Source organism: Podarcis bocagei, assembly GCF_964188305.1.
Source record: "Podarcis bocagei genome assembly, chromosome: 8".
In the NCBI taxonomy this organism is placed as follows: domain Eukaryota; kingdom Metazoa; phylum Chordata; class Lepidosauria; order Squamata; family Lacertidae; genus Podarcis; species Podarcis bocagei.
Window position 1 is genome coordinate 37768907 of NC_138133.1, and position 19082 is coordinate 37787988.

General features: G+C 43.2%; 1 protein-coding gene across 2 annotated transcripts; it reads left to right on the top strand.

Moving 5' to 3' along the window:
* The first annotated feature begins 1937 nt into the window (after positions 1–1937).
* Positions 1938–10381, top strand: CBLN2 (cerebellin 2 precursor). 2 transcript variants are annotated; one of them, XM_081204170.1, is made up of 5 exons: positions 1938–2399; positions 2685–2745; positions 4075–4622; positions 8061–8180; positions 8711–10381. In XM_081204170.1, exons 3-5 carry the CDS (start codon positions 4275–4277, stop codon positions 8906–8908), a joined length of 666 nt encoding a protein of 221 aa, XP_081060296.1. In that variant the 5' UTR covers positions 1938–2399; positions 2685–2745; positions 4075–4274; the 3' UTR covers positions 8909–10381. The 2 variants fall into 2 exon arrangements, with proteins under 2 accessions (XP_081060296.1, XP_081060295.1); XM_081204169.1 differs by lacking the exon at positions 1938–2399 and having other exon boundaries at positions 2594–2745.
* Positions 10382–19082: the final 8701 nt, after the last annotated feature.

The window sequence follows — 19082 nt, forward strand, 5'->3', positions numbered from 1 at the left end:
ATTTATAACAATTCCTGATGCTCAAAAATAAGGGGATCAAAGAAAGCAACATAGAACCTTTTCAGAGAAGAAGCAGTCAGATTTTAGCCTCCACACCCTATATTTAGATGCTGGTAGCTATTTCATAGATAATTGTTTCAATGGGACACAAATGGCGCTGTGGGTTAAACCACAGAGCCTAGGACTTGCTGATCAGAAGGTTGGCAGTTCTAATGGGTGAGCTCCCATTGCTCGGTCCCAGCTCCTGCCAATCTAGCAGTTCGAAAGCACGTCAAAGTGCAAGTAGATAAATAGGTACTGCTCCAGCGGGAAGGTAAGCAGCGTTTCCGTGTGCTGCTCTGGTTTGCCAGAAGCGGCTTAGTCATTCTGGCCACATGACCCGGAAGCTGTACACCGGCTCCCTTGGCCAATGAAGCGAGATGACCGCCGCAACCCCACAGTCGGTCACAACTGGACCTAATGGTCAGGGGTCCCTTTACCTTTACTTGTTTCAATATCACTATGTGTGTACAATGGGGACACCCACCTTACTGTTTAATAGCCAAGTATTGTCCAATGGCTAGGTCAGTATTTCATACAAAATTGATAGAAAAATGGGTGCTCAGTCATATTCAAAATCAGTTTTTCAAATGGTGTCAGTGGTCTAATTGCTTGGGATTTAACTGTTTAATTTGAGATAAGACATAGAATCCTACCATGGGTGCATAGTCCTACCATGGGTGCAGCCAGGATTTTTTTGGGGGGGGAGGGCAGGCCTATTGTTAGGTGGGGACAGAACATCAGTTTGCTATGTCTTTTTATTGAATTTTGTTGATTTTGAGGGGCGACTGCCCCTCCTGCCCCCCATCCCCTGGCTAGCCCATGAGTCCTCCTCTCCAGGCAGGAGAAAACAAGCATGCTCCCTCTTCCATGTGACAGCCCTTAAGGCACATTTGAAAAAGGCTACCATATCTGTCTCCCCTTTCCCATGCTAAACATACCCAGCTCCTTCAAGCGCTCCTCATCTGATGGATTAGTAGCCCAATCACATTACAGGGTGTTGTTGTTTTTTAACAAGATGCCAGGAAGACCCTACTCTACCTGCCACCCCAGATTTTTGAAATCTGCTTGGAGTCAATCTCTGACCTGGAAAAAAACCCCACACACTTTGCACACAGTCAGATTTACTCTTTCTAGCTGTTACTTTCGTTCTTACGGGGTTGAACCCTCACAAGGTTTAACAAGTTCTGCAGGCGAGTCCAGGGCAAATTGTGCCTCAAATTGATACTTAAGGCCAAGGGACACAGGTTCATTATCTGCACTGGCATCATGGATAGTTGGGAAAAACCTTCGCTAATGCTTCTCTCTGAGGAATAGCACCGATTTCTATTTTTATTGTAAAAAAAATTGCAGCTAAAATCACCTGGGGGGGGGGGAGGGAAACCGGTGGCATGATAAACAAGCCATTAGCACAAAAGGCTCACTCTCTTCCACAGTCTCCCCTTTCTCTAGCTTTTCAGCACCAACTACTCGGCTCCGCAGCAGCTGCACCAGCTGAGCTGTGAGAAATATATATATTGCAGCCAATAACAACTGATGATAACCTTGACTGCAGCATATATCATCATGGCAGCCTTTGGCTTTGTAAAAGATCCGCGAGCGCAGGATTCCCTTGATTGCAGGAGGTGGAGAGGGAAGAGCGGGGGAGAGGGAGGAGGCGAGAGCTTAATTGAAAGTTCATCCTCCTCCTGTTCTCCCCGGGAATCCCGCTCCCGATGCTCTTTCTCTAACCCAAACAATCCAACCACGTCCACAAGGCACGCTCCATCCCTTTAATTCCGAAAGCCCCGTAGAGAGCATTCTGTAGGCAACGGCAGCGAGTGCCACTAGGTGGCGCTCGCCAACCACTTTTGGAGTTAGGCCGCTCTCCGTTCCGGCCAATATAACGCGCCTCCCTCCAGTCCTCGCACACCTAATTCCAGACTTGATAGGGTATCCCTGGGAAAAGGAAAAGGAAAAAAAAGGGGGGGCGCGGGAACCAAAGTTAATAAGGCATTTGCGCCTAAGCAACCCCTGTGTCCTGAGGTTTTTTAAAGCGACAGCCCCTGTTCCCCGCTCACACGCTACAGCTGCCCCTCTCTGTGCAGACCAGAAACGGAACTTCTGTAAACGAGCGACTTCCACGCCTCGTGACCGTAGCTGCTGCTTAGTCTTTTCCCGATATTTGCCAGCGTTCTTCTTCCGTGGCCGATCTTGACATTTGACGGTGGTCTGTGCGCAAGGGGAGGGCGGGGAGGGGAGGAAGAAGACATGTGGAGATCTACTTCTACCAGCTTCTGAGAGCGCGTTTCTTTTAAAGAAGAGCCAAAAAGGATCGCTTCCTTCGTTCTGGGTGAAATGCAGCCTATGCCTGGCTCCAGGTAGCCGCTGCTTACAGGACATCAAGCGGGGGAAATTGGGGGGGGGGGAGGTTGTGTGTGTGTGCGCGCTGGAATTTGTCCAGGCAGATCTGGGTTGTGTGCGCGCGCGTGTGTGTCATGCTCGGGTTTATCTGGTGTGAGAAGCAGTGGCGGGTGTGAATGTGTCTGCGAGAGGGTGGGAAGGAGGAAGGGAGGGAGGGGGTGATCTTGGCAATGGGCGGGAGAGAACGAGGCGAATCCTGTCTCTTCTGCTTGCCAGCCTAATCTCAGCTCATTTTCTCCAAGCAATACAACTTCGCGGACGGCAACCTAAGCCAAACCCGACTCTCCACCATGGACCCTCCAGGTAAACCAGCGCGCCGCCAGCCCCTTTCATTTTGATCCATTAAAAAATAATAATCCAGATGGAGATAAAGACGGGATAGCAAAACTAGGAACTCGTAGGGTGGTGTATGGGAGCGGCGGCGGCGGGGGGGGGGGGGGCGGCGGCGGCGGCGGTGTCCTTCCTGATGGACTTTTTAGAAAGGGAAAGCGATGGAACGGAGTGAAAGGGGTTCGTGTTAGTGACTCGACTCAGGTTCAACTCTTCCGGAACAAACTCGGGAACTTTGCAGGTGGTAACTAATAGATCCCCGTTGCATTCCCCACGAGAATTTAAGGCACGGATTTGCTAAATCTGGACAGGGATGCGCATCAAAGCGGAAACGGCCTTGTGGACCAGTTGCATGGGGGGAGGGGAATCGAAGTTGGAGCGGAGTTTATCAGCAATTCCAAGAAAGCTGACCTCTCCGCGTCCGAGGCATTAACTCGCGTGAAGCAGAAGCGCTCCCTTCGCAGATTTTGCTTTCATTACAACTAAAATCTAAGACGCGCTTGTGTTCAGTGTTGTGGGGTTTTTTTAAAGTTACATCGGGATGGGAGTATAGAACAAAAATGCCTAAGTGCTTTGGGATCGAGATAAAATGTCTGTGGTTATTGCCACAGCTTGCTGTGCCTGAGGAAAGAGGGAATCAGACAGGACGCTGGGAGTTTCTTGTGTTTCGTGTGTGGAAGCAAATCGTCTGCACCTCTATTTGCGGTGCGGGAAAGAGGTGTCGAGGGACCTCCCAGGTTGCTTTCCTTCGATTCCTGGCAGTGGGTGGGGTGGGCTGGGCTGGGCAATGAGCCCAGGCTTATTCAGAAGTGCCATTGTTTTTTTTTTAAAAAAGAATCCGGCTCTTGCAACAAGCACTGCAAAAGGAGCGAGATGTTGAAAGAGCCCGCCCCACCCCTTGCGATGCCCTCAGCTCTCGCACACACTCCAAAGCGGGATCAGACGCGGGCTTGTGTGTCACTGTGAGAAACAGGGTGCTGGACTTAACGGGGCCGTTGTTCTGATCCACTAGGACCTTTCTTAGGTTATGTGGTGACACGTTCCTTGGCGGGAAACGGAGCGCAGCTCGCGCCCGCCCCGTCAAGGTCTTTTTGCCCGGTTCGCCTTCTGCCGCGTGTCTGAGAGGAGCCCTGTCCCGCTCCACCTCATAAAACAGACACCGAGTGGGTTTCTCGCCCCCGCCCCCTCACACCACACGGGATGGACCTCGGGAGGGTCTGGCACTTTTTGTGAGGGGGGAGGCGGACTGAGGAGCTGGACTTTCCCGCCGCCCGCCTCACTTGGCTCTTTTTCGCCCCGCAGGCTGCAGCGCGCCTCCCGCCTTCCTGTGAGGCCGCCGAAGAAGCGCGAAAATTCAAGGCGGCGCCCGCTCGTTTCCCGCTCGCTGAGGCGCCCAGCCCGGCCGCCCTCCGGAGACTGAAGGCAGCAGCGCCCGGCCGTCGCCCTCCCGCCGCCCCCTTTGGACTCCGCGGCTGGACGGACGGGCCCCGCTGCGGCAAGACATGGCCGGGCGGCGGCTGTGGTGGCGGCGGCGGCGGGGGGCGCTGGCGGAGCCCGCGGGCGGCTACTCCTGCGTGGCGGTGGCGGCGGCGGCGCTGGCCCTACTGCTCCTGCAGCTGCCCGGCGGCAGCCCGGCGGTGCCGGCGCAGAACGACACGGAGCCCATCGTGCTGGAGGGCAAGTGTCTGGTGGTGTGCGACTCCAGCCCGTCCGCCGACGGCGCCATCACCTCGTCGCTGGGCATCTCCGTGCGCTCCGGCAGCGCCAAGGTGGCGTTCTCGGCCACGCGCAGCACCAACCACGAGCCGTCCGAGATGAGCAACCGCACCATGACCATCTACTTCGACCAGGTCAGGCGCGCCAGCCCTCTCCCCCCCCCCCCGCGCCTTTTCCGGCCTCTCCTGGCCGTAGCCCCTCCCTCAGGTGACTACGCCCCGCCCAGGCGGGGCCGGCAAGCCAGAGTCTCCTCCCACCTGCCCACTTCTTCCCCGCCTCTACCTTGCACCTCTTTCTCCAGGTAAACCCTTCCTGCCCCGGCCAGTCTGCTCTGGCGCCCCCTGGCGTCCAGAAGAGCCACTCTCCACTTACTTCTTCCTCCTAATTCCTCCCCTTCTCCCGTTTTACACTTAGCCCTCGCCCTTTGTTTACTGTCCAGCTTCACTCGTTTTCCTACCAGCTCTTCCCACTCCTAGCCCCATTGATCTGTCTCCTATTGATCCCTAACTCCCGTCTTCTACACCACCACTCTCCCGGTCTATCCTTTACCTAGTCCTGCCTTATTCCCATTCCAGCACAATTCCCTCCAGCCATGTCCTGTTCAGCAGTGACCCCCCTCAAGCTCAAGCTCTTTTCCCAAGAGCAATACATGGCCTCTCTCCCACTGACTGATGGCCCCTGCCTCTTCTCCACCTTCAATATTTGTTTTGATCTTTCTCCATTCTTTGTGATGCCCTTCATGCATCTCCCTCCTACTCTTTCACACCTTAGCTAACTGCAGGGTTGCCTTATGTCCTCTTTTCCCAGGACGCATCCTCTTTTTTCATGGGTAGAGTTGACTTAGTGATCCCTAGTTAAAAGTAGAAGTCAGCAAATGTGTCCTCTTTTTTGCTCTTCAATATTTGGCAACCCTAGACTGGGCTTCTTCCAATGCTCTCTAAGTTAGGGATGGAGAGCTTGTGCCCACCCCTCACAGATGTTGTTGAACTCCAACTCCCACCAGCTCTAGCCAATATGGCCCAATGAACAGGGATGAAGGCAGCTGCAGTCTGTCACTATCTGGAGAGTCACAGGTTCCTCTTACCTGTTTTAGTTCCACCTTAGTAATTCACTGGTAGCAGTCTGACAGTACTTGTGGCTCATCAACTTCTCTATGAAACAATAGCCATCACTTCCTTTTTTTCTATTCTGATGAGTGTCCTTTAAGTACCCCATCTAATGCTGTAGCTACCAACAAGATATCTTTGGGGGGCTCCTCAGTCACCCTGTTTTGAATAATTATAACCACCAGTCTGTATTGCCAACAATATAACATCCAATTCCAATTTCTCCAGAGAGGTGGCTCTGGGATTTCCTGCCTTCCCTTATCTAGTCAGGCAAACCAGACAGGCATGCATAGAGCAGCAGCCTGGGGAAATCCGCAGAATTTGGGTGTAGTGCAGTGAGGGGACAGTGAAGGCACTGCAAGCTTAAGCTTTGCCTCTTGGCTCATTTGAGGAAACCTACTTGCTTTTAGGATTGCTCTGTCTTATTGTTCCAGCCTAGGAAGAAAGAAGAGGGATGCACTGGGATTTTATGTAAAACCTTCCAAGTGAAAATCATTCAGGTCATTTAGACTTGTTCAGCACAGATTATTTGTTTCTGTTTATGCATCCATCTGTCCAAGGATTGCTTTCTAATCATGATTACATGTGTATTCTATTATTTACCCATTGTGTTCCCCAGCTATTATAATCTTCTAGAAAAAAATATTTTGACATAGATTGGCAGAATATTTTTTTGTAGAATAATTCTATTGTCACCTTGCTTGTAGAGCTGTATAATGCTAGACACTATATACATACCGTTTTGTTTATAAAGTTATTTCCTCCCTCTAATTCCATGATGTGTTGCCTTAAAATAAGAATTGTAGTGTTGGTTGAATAACTTAATTTTTTTTTTAGCAATGAATGGGATTCTAGTTTCACAAATTCTTCTTCTTTCACACTTTTGCATATGAGTTTTGAATCTGGACTAGATGAGCTCTGAGGTTGATAATCTTATTTAAGAAGGATAGCCACAGTCTTTCACCAACTTCTGCATGGTTTTTACATTAATTTGTATATATGCGTACACACACAGGATATTGTGATACATGCTAGAAATTATGAACAAGGAAGTACCTGGCAGTCAAAACAGAAAAATAACCATAAGAGCCAGAATCTGTGGCATTGCACCACTGAGCTTTGTGTGCAGTCTTAACCGTTCTTTGTTACAGAAAAGACAGCAGGAAGCTATGAGAGCTCTGCTCAGATGTAATAATAAGACCCCAGGCAAGCTGTTGCAACCAGTTACCTGGGAAGATAGATTAGGCAGAAGATTTCAGATCTGATTCTGTAGGTAATGCAAATCTCAATCATGCAAAGAACTGTAAACATCTCTTTGGAATGTTTTCTAATTCTAGGCCTGCCATGAAGTTGCCAGCCCTCATTTACATATCCTTAGTTTAGTGTGACTTGCCTTTGGCCATAAGGAGCCATATCGGAGCACGCAAATTATTGGGATAAGTCCTTTCCTCGTGGTGGTGGTCATTACCTTTATATCCTGCCTTTCTTCCAATGAACTTCAGGTGGTGTACACGGCTCTTGCTATAATGGTCTCCTCCCCATTTTATCACCACAACAATATTGTGAGGCAGGTTATGCTGAGAAAGAGATGGTGACTGGCTCAAGGTCACCCACTGAACTTCATGGGTATTTTAACCTTGAATCCCAAGTACTACTCCAGCATGTTAACCACCACACTAAATTGGCTCTCTCGTGGATTCATTGCTTTCTCCTTCTTTTGTTACTCTGCAAGAGGCCTTTGAAACATTCATAACTTGGCTCAAAAGAGCATTTTCCATTACCCTAATTGGCAAATTGCACTCACTTTTACCACTAAGTCCATGCACTAAGTTCTCTGTGGGTTAAAATGCATCTTCCATACTTCTTTGTTCAAGCCTAATTGAATTAGTCCCTGTGCTTCAGGATGGGGTAAAGAGACAAAAGAGAATGAGGGGTGTAAAGTTCAGAGAGAGAGGGGGGGGTTACTTATTTAAAATTTGAACTCCCTCCCACCGTTCCATCACATGTGACACGACTAAGTCTCATTTTGTTTCGCATTAACATCACAGGCCCCAAGAGAGACAATTAGTTTCAATACTGTTACATGAAAATGAAAAATCCTGGGCGGATTTGTTTAATGGGATCTTTTCTCCCTTCGTTTTGCGTGTCTCTCAGCAATGATACATTACATTTTCTCCTCTGCTGTGAAGACGCAGGCTGCCATCATGATCCTTTCATTCTCTCGAAGAAGCATTGGGTGCACCACTGTGTAAATCAATCAGCTGTCTGAACCAATCCTTTTAAAACACCTTGGAAAGTTATTTCGTTTCCCTGCAGTCCGTTTTAATTGTGCAGCAAAATGCCTGTGGCTTTGCACTGCTTGGGCAGCCGGTCGAGAATTCTCTCTGTCTCCCCCCCCCACTGACCTTCCCCATAATGAAGGCATGACCTAATTCCCCCCTCCCCTTTCATTCTTCTTTTCTCCAGGTATTAGTTAATATTGGCAACCATTTCGACCTGGCTTCCAGTATATTTGTAGCGCCAAGAAAAGGAATATATAGTTTCAGTTTCCACGTTGTGAAAGTATATAACAGACAAACTATCCAGGTATGTACTCTTCACTGGGGGGCAGTTTGTTTTTTCTTTGCAAAGTGGCTCACATAAAGGCTTGTGATATTTGAATATGTAGCAAAACGTCTCAAAGAAAAAACCCCATGCAGTTACTGTTATATTAATGTGATCTTATTTTAGCAGAGCATTTTATGAATATGATATTTTATCCATAAACTACTAGATACACCTAGTTCCCTCAGCCAGCATTACAGTCCCCCATCCCCACACTGGGCTAGCTGACTGGGCCATTTGGTAGAGAAAGTACAGGTGTATCAGTCTGAGCCAGGTGTGGAGCAAAGTGGTGGGTCATTTTGACCTTACACCCCCTCCCACTGCAAGAGATATGTCTTATCGCCTCCTACTCTGTTTCCCCACCCCCATTTGGGATCCCTGCATGTGGGAGACTCACTTATATACTGGGTTGGAATTTGATATGTGGGTGTGTTATATTGGGATGTAACAATGCAATTTTAAAAACAAACACTATGCAAGACTGCTGATGTTGAATTTCTTTTGAATTGTAGGTAAGCCTAATGCAAAACGGCTATCCAGTGATTTCAGCTTTTGCTGGAGACCAAGATGTCACCAGAGAAGCAGCCAGCAATGGGGTCTTGCTTCTTATGGAAAGAGAAGACAAAGTGCATCTCAAACTGGAGAGAGGGAACCTCATGGGAGGGTGGAAATACTCAACCTTTTCCGGCTTCTTAGTCTTTCCGCTATAAAGGGATGTCAAGGAGAAGCCTGATTTGCAAGCTGGAACAAGGATCAAATCATTTTGGAAAAACATACACACACAAGATCCCTCCTCTCTCTCCCAGAACTTGGCTAGACACGCCAATAATTCCAGCCACCCAGTCAGACTGCCATCAGAGAATAATGACAAACCTTCTTGATGCCACTGTTTGCTTTGACTCTTGACTGTTCCTTGGGAAAACCTGCAGCCCCGATTAGTTTTAGATGACGGTGATCTTTAAAAGAAACGAAATTATCAACCTGAGCAATTTGTACCTGTGATTGTAAAGTCAATTTTGGATTTTATTGTTGGGATCATTGACTTTCCTCCCTTCATTCTGTTTCTGTTTCTGTCCTGAAGAGACATGCTAATTGGGACCACATAAAAGTAGTCCAAGGCTTACCCTCAAAGCCGGAAGAATCTGATATCCAATGAAGTGTTCCTGTGATACTTTCTCTTTTTGTGTTTGTATAGCCTTAAAAATATACCAAGACAAAAATAAGAATGGCTTCAATTTCAAACCTGTTTCTTCTGGGGAAGGGATTTTATTTATTTATTTATTTTGGACATTACTGTGTCAAGAAGTGCTTTATCCAGTGAAGCAAATTTTGCACGATTGGAAACTACTTTATTTTGTGTTACTTGTGTTTTCCATCATCATTTCCCCCCTCTTCTGACTCTTTTTGTGCTAAAGAAGCAAGCTAGATCGATCAATAAGATAAAGCAAGCATATATATGCCCTGTAACTTGCAGAGAAACTAACCAGTGAACTGTTCTGCTTGCACTATTCAGCTGATCTAATAGAAGCATTTGTCGAGATCGAGGAAGACTTTGCACAATCTGATCCTTGAGTTACATTCTGGAAAGGAAATGACATTTCTGAATTGGTCTGACATTTCTAGACGCTCTTCCAGAAGGCTGTGAATATCTTCTTTGAACATACCGTAAATTATTTCTTTGCATTACTGGGAGTTCTTTGGTGCTTTCCTGATCTTTATTTGATGGATTTAATTACTAATGCTTGAATATGCAGTGGCTTGGCCTCTTTGAGTGTTCCAACAAATTATCTTCCCTTCAAATTAGGTAAAAACAGATTTGCAGTGAACTTGCCAGGATCCAACATACATCAACAGTTGCTGTTAGTATGTGTGACAAAATCAGGGACGTCAAAAAGAAAGAAAGAAAGAAAGAAAATGCTCTGAAAGCTTACTATGGTTTATGTGGTTTAGCTATGAATACACCAGAAATTGTATATTTTATTTTATTTATTTTATTGATGCTTCCCTGTTAGCATCCAAAGACTTTTGAGTAGTCTTAATCCAATACTGTATACCACAAAGGTCATTGATTCCAAATGATAAAAGAAGAAACCTCAGGTTGAATTCCAATTCACCTTCTATGTGTCAATGTAACCAAAATGCTGATGAACTTTAGATTCAGAATAAATGGGGTTCATGTCCAACTTGGCTTCTTTTTCACTTTCATCTAAGTGTCAAAAGTGACTGTGCAATGCAGGAAAAGTGCTCAACAGTTGATTCAAGGAAGTCATTAGTGAGAATTTTTTTAAAAAAATCATATTGAGATATATATATATAAACAGCTGGGTGGATGGGGATTTTATTTATTTCTTGTGTTAGTTCATTTCCCCTTTCTCAAGGAACAAATCAAATGCAAATGATGTTTGCAGAATACAAACAGTAAACAGGTTGCATTGCATGTTGGAATTATGGTGGACATGTTTTCATTGTAAAATTATCATTAAAAGGTCACTGTCAGTTAAAAAATATTCTTAAAAACAGTTTTTCTACCTGTGTTAATTATAGCACTTTCAATTCTGTGTTTTTTCTAAAGAATATTTCTAAAACCGGTTTGTGTTTTGATTTCACCACTCACCACAGTTTTTGTTTCTCAGCTGCCTGAGGGGGTCCAGTAAATCTAGTCAGTATTGGCTTTGTCTTTGAGTTGTTTCTAACTCAAACCCTGTACAGGTGGTTCCCTACCATGTGCAGCATTTGATAAGAATCATACTTGTTTTTGGCATTTCTGAATTTGTGTATTTCATATTTGCATACAGCTTTGCATGCATGGTGTCTGGTATATGTAAGGCCCTTTACCTTTGCCTTTGTGGTGTGTAGACTGTATGGATAGGGCCTACCCACACTGGAATCTATGCATGCAGCTTCCTATGCCAATGTGAAGTTCAGGGTTGAGACAGGGGGGATGGTACAACCTCAATCCAGTTCTATTTATAGGGAATGTCCAGACAGGGCTTTAGTTTCCCTTGCATTATAAAATAAATTGATTTCCCCCATTCCAATTGTTTATTGCTTTGTGGGTTCCCTCTGCCCTGTAAACAGCATTTCCATACGCTCCGGCTTCCATCACGATGTTTTGTTGTGCCAGAAGCGGCTTAGTCCTGCTGGCCAAATGACCCGGAAAGCTGTCTGCGGACAAATGCCAGCTTCCTCGGCCTGAAAGCGAGATGAGTGCCATAACCCCATAGTCACCTTTGACTGGACTTACCGTAACTGTCCAGGGGTCCTTTACCTTTTTTACCTCTGCCCTATATTTAGTGCCAGTCTAATGAGGCAACTTTAAAAACTAATTCACATTTTTTTAAAAAAGCAGTTTGTAGGGATTGCAGGTAATAGTGCATCAAAATTCTTTTGCACAGCATTTTACTTATGTGCACACTATGATTTGGTTAAAAGAAAACAAATCTGAATGCAACTGCAGGAACAATCACAGATTTCTTTTTTTGAAGGATGTAAATTGTAAGCAATCTTTTATAGTGTGCACATTTGTGTCTAACACAGAGGAAGGAAATAAATGAATGCAAATTCAAGTACAGAAAACTCTGGCAAATTCTGTAAAATACAGATACTTAAGAGAGGGACAATAGATCAGTTCTGCTTTGGAAGCAACTAATTAATTCGGTGTTCTACAATTTCAAGATAAATTTGGATGAGGAGAATTTAAGAAGCATTTAAAATGCATTCATTTTCTTCAGCAATGTATTTTTTATTGCAGCTACTGTAGAAAAGACTTGAACCACAAGTGGTGCAGGTGAGTCAGAGTTTGAAAAAGCAGCTTGGTGCAAAACCATTTATGACAGGAAAAGGTTGCTTTTTATGGAATGAGGGCCATGCCCTTTATTTCTCCTTCACTATATAACCAAATTATCAGAATAAATAAATTACCTATACAGGCATGACCAGAATTTAATTTTCTTTATTATGAACAGGATATGTAGACAGGCAGATTTTGAATTTTATAAGCTATATATAAATCCATGAATAAGTGATACTTCTGGGTGCTATTTTTAAAAAATGGATGTTAACGCTGTCATTTCCTAAGTAGCGAGGCATGTTTGGCTTTTCTTGTTTTGCTGTTAGTGGCCTGTCTTGATCTGTCTGTTACTGTGTCAGAAATTCAGCCCGACACTACAGAAGATGTGTGAAAGTGTCACACAGCCAGATAGCTGCAAGTTCGTACAGTAGACCAACCATATGCGACTCATTTATGCTGGAGATTTCAGGGTTGGTTGGGAAGCAAGATCCCTTATTTATACAGATCCAATTCTAGCTTATGGAGGCAAGCTGGTTTGGTCTAGCAGAATTATTTTCCCATGTGGTGCTGGTGAGCAGTGGCATAGCTAGCTGCTCGGGTGCCCAGTGCAGGGGCGTGTCCTGCAGCCAGGGGTGTGGTGATCTGCACCAATGGGGGCATGGCAATCCATCCATGGGGGCGGGGCAAGCCTCTCCGATGCTTGGAGCCTCTCCACTGCCTGCCCCTCAGCTGTAGGGCAGCTGAGGGAGAGGCAGTAGGCAGAGGGAAGTCCCACGCTGCTGTTTTAGGCAGCGTGAAACCTGCAGGTGCCTAAGCCACCATGTCACTCCTAAAAAGTTTCATGAGCCCAACTGATTATTATTTTTTAAAAACTCATTTTGTCACCTCCCCCCCAGTGATGACACCCAGGGCAGACCGCACCCCCAGCAGCCCCCTTCCTCCGCTATTGCTGGTGAGTGCCTCCCTCTCTGTAAATCAGATTAAGTCATGCTTTTATGTGATTTAATTGAGAGCTTGCTGTTTGTCGAACAAAGATAGCTAGTTCAGCGTTGAAAGTTCAGGCCGTCTATGATGCCAGTTCTTTTGACAGAGCTAGAATGTGTGTTTTTAAAGGAAGCTTTGCCCATAACTACTTGCTCAGAGCATGTAGCAATTTCTTTCAGGTAAGTATCACAGAAGTGACACTGCTCAGGCTACTCTGTGACACAAAGGGGGCAGACAGGTGGGTAGACTGGCAACAAAAGAGTAAAGCCTATCATCTGAATGTGACTATTGGAAACCCTAGCATTTGTCATTGAGAAGGAGAACACGAGGTTCTCTCTAAAATAATTTATATGTATTTTTAACAGTACTTCACCCTACCTGAATTTGCCATGATCCAAATAGTTTGGATGTCATCTCAGTTCCCTAATCATATCTCCAACCTTCGGATAATTTAGATTGTATTGAAAATGACCATATGTTGGCTCTCTGAATCATTATCATCTTATCATCTCCAGTGCATGCATGGGCTTGTTCAGCTAATATTGACAAAACTGTTCTGCAAGAGTGTGGATTTGTGATGACCTCAATGTGGCTGCTCTTTGGGGATTGGGGAATGAACGTGTGTTATTCTCCCGTAGAGTCACATAGCTATGCAGGGAACAGTCAGTGGAGCTGTCAGCTAACAAATCAATTTTAGTTGATTAATCATCTGCTTTTAGGGCACATATTTATTTCTGAATCTATTTTGCCTATAGTGTGTGACAGTAATAGGGAATGGAAAAACAAAATATTATAGGTAACCTTTTCTTCTAAATCAAAACATTTAAAATGGCCTTTTCTTCTAAGGATTATTGATAGTATTTGTTGTTATTTTGTAAGTTACCTTGATTTCCTTCAATATCACAACTTGGCACCTGTTATCAAAGCTCTAGGAACAGGCAGTCCATCAATTAAATGAGGCAAAGTTTGCCTTGCAATTAGGCAAAATTTAGATTATTAATTATACCAATTAAGGCATTGAGACTGCAGTTCTGTACACAGTTACTTGGGAGCAAGCCCATTGAACTCAGGGGGTCTTACTTCTAAGTAGTTATGCATAAGCATAAGTAGGCAAGCTTGCAGCTTGAATTTACACTTCTAAAATAATTACATATAGTAATTATTATTATGAAACTGATTCTTAGAAACATTCATTAGGTCAGCATTTTATATATCTGTCCACCAAAGAAACTAGTCACCTCACCACAAAGCTGGATAATAAAAAAATAACCTGCTAGCTATTCTGGATAAATGAAAGCAATTTTTGGACAAGAATTTAAGATTTTATGCTAACGTTTGAGTATATATAACCAAATTATTCAGAACTGAAAGTTCAGATTTGAGTTTCGGTTTTCTGAATTCAACTTTCTACTTCCTTTTCCCCAAACTGTGTTTTAAACCCCATTATAGACCAATCAGAAAGAAGTAGAATTTTAAATATTACTTTCATCTTATTTTAAACTTAATTTGCTCTGAGTTAAGGAAAGGGTTGGTGAAAGACCAGCTAGCAACTGAAAAAATCACTAACATTTGTTTGGATGACCAGGTCCATACACTTGTTAAAGCAGAATTGGTCATTAAAGGTTATCATGCTAAAATGGTTCAGACAAAATGCTCTGGTGTTTAACTAATTTGTGACTGAAACCACAGTAAACTGTTAGCGGTGTATTAAAATATTCATGGCAAATCTTCAGAATTCAAAGCAGCAGGTAAACATAATTTTGTTGTGCAATAATCAGAGCTGCTTTTAAGGGATTATACCATTATTACCTCAGCTAATTTAACTGTGTACACTCTCTTAGCTTGCCTTCCTCCAGTGTAACTCATAAGATCAGGTAATTAGCTTTAGTGTTAAATTAACAGCACATACTTGACACCTGTACAGGGGGTTGCTCTAATTAGTTAAGGTCCCAATGATTATGCATGTTCTTAAGTACTTATACTTTTAACAGTGGATAGAAAATAGTCTTATACATATATGTGTTATATAATGAAAATACAGAGTGTTTGTGGGTGGGTGGGTGCGCACATAGCTGCTAAATTTTGTACAACTTTGTAAAAAACGTTGCATTTTTTACATTTTTCTTAGAGTGTAATTGTGCTGACCTACAAGAAGCAAAAGATGCCACTGCTGAACTCGGTATATGGAATCTGTATTCTGGATCCAGTACGAATGATAGCTCTGTTTCATTGGGTTCTGAATAGAGACTGCACAATCCGTTTAATGCAGTATCATGTCACCTTAAACAGTCAGGGGTTCCCCACAAGAATCCTGGGAACTGTAGTTTGTTAATGGTGGAGAGATATAGTGCAGGAACCTCTTTTCCCCCTCAGGGAGCTACAGTTTCCAGAGTTGTTAAACAATCTATTCCTCCTCCCAGAGAAGTCTGGGAATTGTAGCTCTGGGGGAGTCAGGGTCTTCTAACAGCTCTCATCACCCTTAATAAGCTACAGCTCCCAGACTTCTTTGGGAGAAGCCACAACAGTTAAAAGTGGTATGATACTGCTTTAAATATATAGTTCAGATGGGTTCTGTGTCAGTCGTATTTGTCTGCAGCCATTTCCTGTTTTCTTTAGGTCAGCTGGCATTTTCTGCACATATCTGGAAACATGGTTGAGTTATTCTGAAGCAAGCTAGCAAATACCTTTATCCATAAAGTGGATAAAAAAAACGGATTTTAAAAAATGACGATGATTATATTTCTTTCAACTTTTTGAACATCATATTGATTTTTTTGACTAGAATACCTTTTGGTCCCTTCAGAAAGTCTCCTTCTGTGAAAAGTGTTATTATCCACAGAAACTAGACTCACCTAACTGTCTGCTCGGCTGATATGAAGGGTTGTACTATATTCTCAGTTTCTAGGGGGGAAAGTTTACACTGGAGTAAGGAGTAGTGGATAGTGAAAGGAAATACAAAAGAATAAGGCTATATTTCACAATCTACCTGTGAATTCATTTTTTTAACAAAGTTATCAGAAATATAAAACACTTCTTATGTTTAGGGAAGCTTTTAATGTTTAATAGGTTATTGTATTAGTGTTTTGTTGGAAGTCGCCCAGAGAGGCAGGGTATAAATAAATTATTATTATTATTATTATTATTATTATTATTATTATTATTATTATTATTATTTACTTCCACATTGTCTACCTTTTCTAAAATATCACATCTTGTATATATAACAACCAGAAAGATGCTATAAAGTAGAAACAAGATTAAATATTAACCAAAAGGTAATCTGATCCACCCACTTCATTCTTTTTACTACAATAAGAATTAGAAATTAAGTCTGGCAGCATATACAGTTTGGCGTTCTGTGCCTACTGACAACAGGCATGTGCCTCTGCCATATTCTTTTCAGGATCTGCTTAAATCATTTTTGTTTAGGCAAGCATTTCTAGACACGTAGATAATGGCATGTTTTAACCTCTTTTTGGTCTACTCTTAATTTTAATTATCTTTAAATGTTAATTACTTGCTTTGCAGTTTTTATTGATAATTTTAACATTTCCTGTAAACTGCTTAGAGGCTATATAATAATCAGGCAGTATATAAGTTTGGTTAAAGAAATAAATAACTCTAAGCATTTATATCACCCATATGCAATTTTCATTCAATAAACCAATACATCCAGCTCTTAATTTCCCAACAATAATGGTAGGTGCATCTGTCTATCCTCACCTCCCAATTTTGGATCATCAAAAAAATTTCTATCATTCAGAAAGAATATATTTACGGTATTCAACCTCGTTTCATCGCAGCGTATTCACTGCTGTCAAGGGGATGCCTACAGTTTTGCAAAATCTGGGCTGCATGAGTATTCTAGTGCAAGCAACTTCCAGACACATCTGGGGAAGCTGGGGCTATGACTAAGGCAAACAAGGGGAACTGGCAGAGCAGATATAGTCTGAATATTTGAAGCCTTTTAGGAAGCACAAAGAAGTGCAAGTGAAATAGTCGAAGTGCTCTGTCCCCATTGGCAACTTAAAAAATTAGTCTAGTGATGAGGGATGGAAGGATCTGCCAATTTCAGTTGCCTCACTTTCTCATTTTTCCAGTCATAAATTGAGTTTTCTACAAAACTGTGATTATTTCAACCAAATACAAAAATCCTCAATAGGCACATTTTAATATGCAGTTTTGACTAGTGTACATTTCTGCAAGCAATTTCCCCATATCTAATACATTTTGGTATCTTATTTCCAGTAATATATCACTTTTTATGCACACTTTTTGGAGAACTGCATTGCAAAATTCAGCTGAGTGTTGGATTTCCAACAATGGCTGTGTTTCAGTTATATTATTTTGGAAAGTGTGAATGTGGCTTTATATGTGTACTGAATTCAATTTCTCCCCCATCCCTGCTGCTACCTGGATTTCTGCTTCTCTGTGTGTGGATCCTGGCCACCACTTGCTTCTAAACATCCTTCCAACTCTATGATTCTATGATTCATTCCTTTTTCTACAGACTTCTCTCCCTTGATATTCCCAGCTTCCCTCTTTACTATCATTTTTCATTTTCCCTTCTTTCTCTTCTTCCCTTGTTCCTCTTTTTACATAGTCTTCTTAGACCCAAACCCTTCCTGGGTTCTTCTATTCCTCTTTTTCACAATTCTCCCCCAGAAGTATGCCCCAGAATCAGGGATTCTCAGGGTACTGCACAAGAATCTGAATCAGTGCTATGATTCGGTGCTATGACTTCACAAATTGTTGTAAATGATCGGTTGGTTCCTCTTCTGTAAATGTTGTTATCCATGATACTCAATGATAGGCAAATGTGCGGAACAGTTTTGCATCTTCTCTCTCAACCCGCCCCTCCTCGAAGATTAATTTTTCTTCTTCTCTCTCAACATGAACTAGAACCTATCAACATTATGCATCTTAAGACTTTGCACCAGCAGTTGCTCCTCAGTCTGTTGCCCATTGTAGTATCAGTTTTGATGTCTGGTTTCCAAGCACAAATTTTCTCTCTATTTTGCAATTTTTCTCTTTAAAGAGGAGCACAGATTCTAGGTAATTAGTGAAAATGTGACCTTTCATTATGTCTCCTCTTAGTCAGTGTCCAGTTCCTTCTTTCCAAGTGTCTATTTATTCATTTATCCCCAATTTTATGTTTGCACCTAGATACACAGAGGCAATTGTTCAAACATTAATAAAATTCACACACACAACTTTGAAAGGTTCCCAGAGATGGGAGACCTCTTCTCCTTCAGACATTGTAAGACTATATTTGCCATCATCCTTGACCACTGGTAGGCAAACTAAGGCCCGGGGGCCGGATGTGGCCCAATCGCCTTCTAAATCCAGCACGCGGATGGTCCAGGAATCAGAATGTTTTTACATGAGTAGAATGTGTCCTTTTATTTAAAATGCATCTCTGGGTTATTTGTGGGGCATAGGAATTCGTTGATTCATTCCCCCCCAAAATATAGTCCGGCCCCCCACAAGGTCTGAGGGACAGTGGACCGGCTCCCGCTGAAAAAGTTTGCTGACCCCTGCACTGGACATTCTTCCTGGGGCTGAAAGGGGGTTGTAATCCAGCAGGATTTGGCAGCCACAGATTCCCCATTGCTGCTATAAACAAAGTGGGACAAACAAAATGAAATTATAAGAGTGTTGGCCTGGGAAGAAAACTAATAGTATAGGGGCTTCCACACACAAGGACCAAATTCATCCAGTCTGTTATTAAAATCCCCAATGAGCCCGTCACATACAGTTTCTCCAAACATATTAACGTAAAGGTATTTAAATAATAATATTGACTTAAAGCCAGGACTGAGAAGAAGCACAAAGCACATATTACTGTATTCACACTTCCCCTAACCCAGATCCATTCTAAACCAGTCAGATACAGCTGATACTTGCACCATAACATGCTTCAGGTAGCATTATTCAAATGTCCTCCTGTTGATTTCACATTAAGTACTGCAGCACAGATCGATTTGATCTTCTTTGTTTTGTTTTGTTCTGCCATTTCCATGTTCATGTTATGTTCAGTGTATTCTTTGCATGGGTTATTTACACAATTTCCCTCTATTCATGTTTTTCAGATTTATGTTTGTGTATCT

Bases quoted from the DNA above. Each gene is read 5' to 3' on its own strand.
- CBLN2 (XM_081204170.1), top strand. From the start codon at position 4,275: ATGGCCGGGCGGCGGCTGTGGTGGCGGCGGCGGCGGGGGGCGCTGGCG. The intron at 4,623-8,060 runs GTCAGGCGCGCC...TCTTTTCTCCAG, and splicing joins TGACCATCTACTTCGACCAG to GTATTAGTTAATATTGGCAA. The intron at 8,181-8,710 runs GTATGTACTCTT...TTTGAATTGTAG, and splicing joins ATAACAGACAAACTATCCAG to GTAAGCCTAATGCAAAACGG.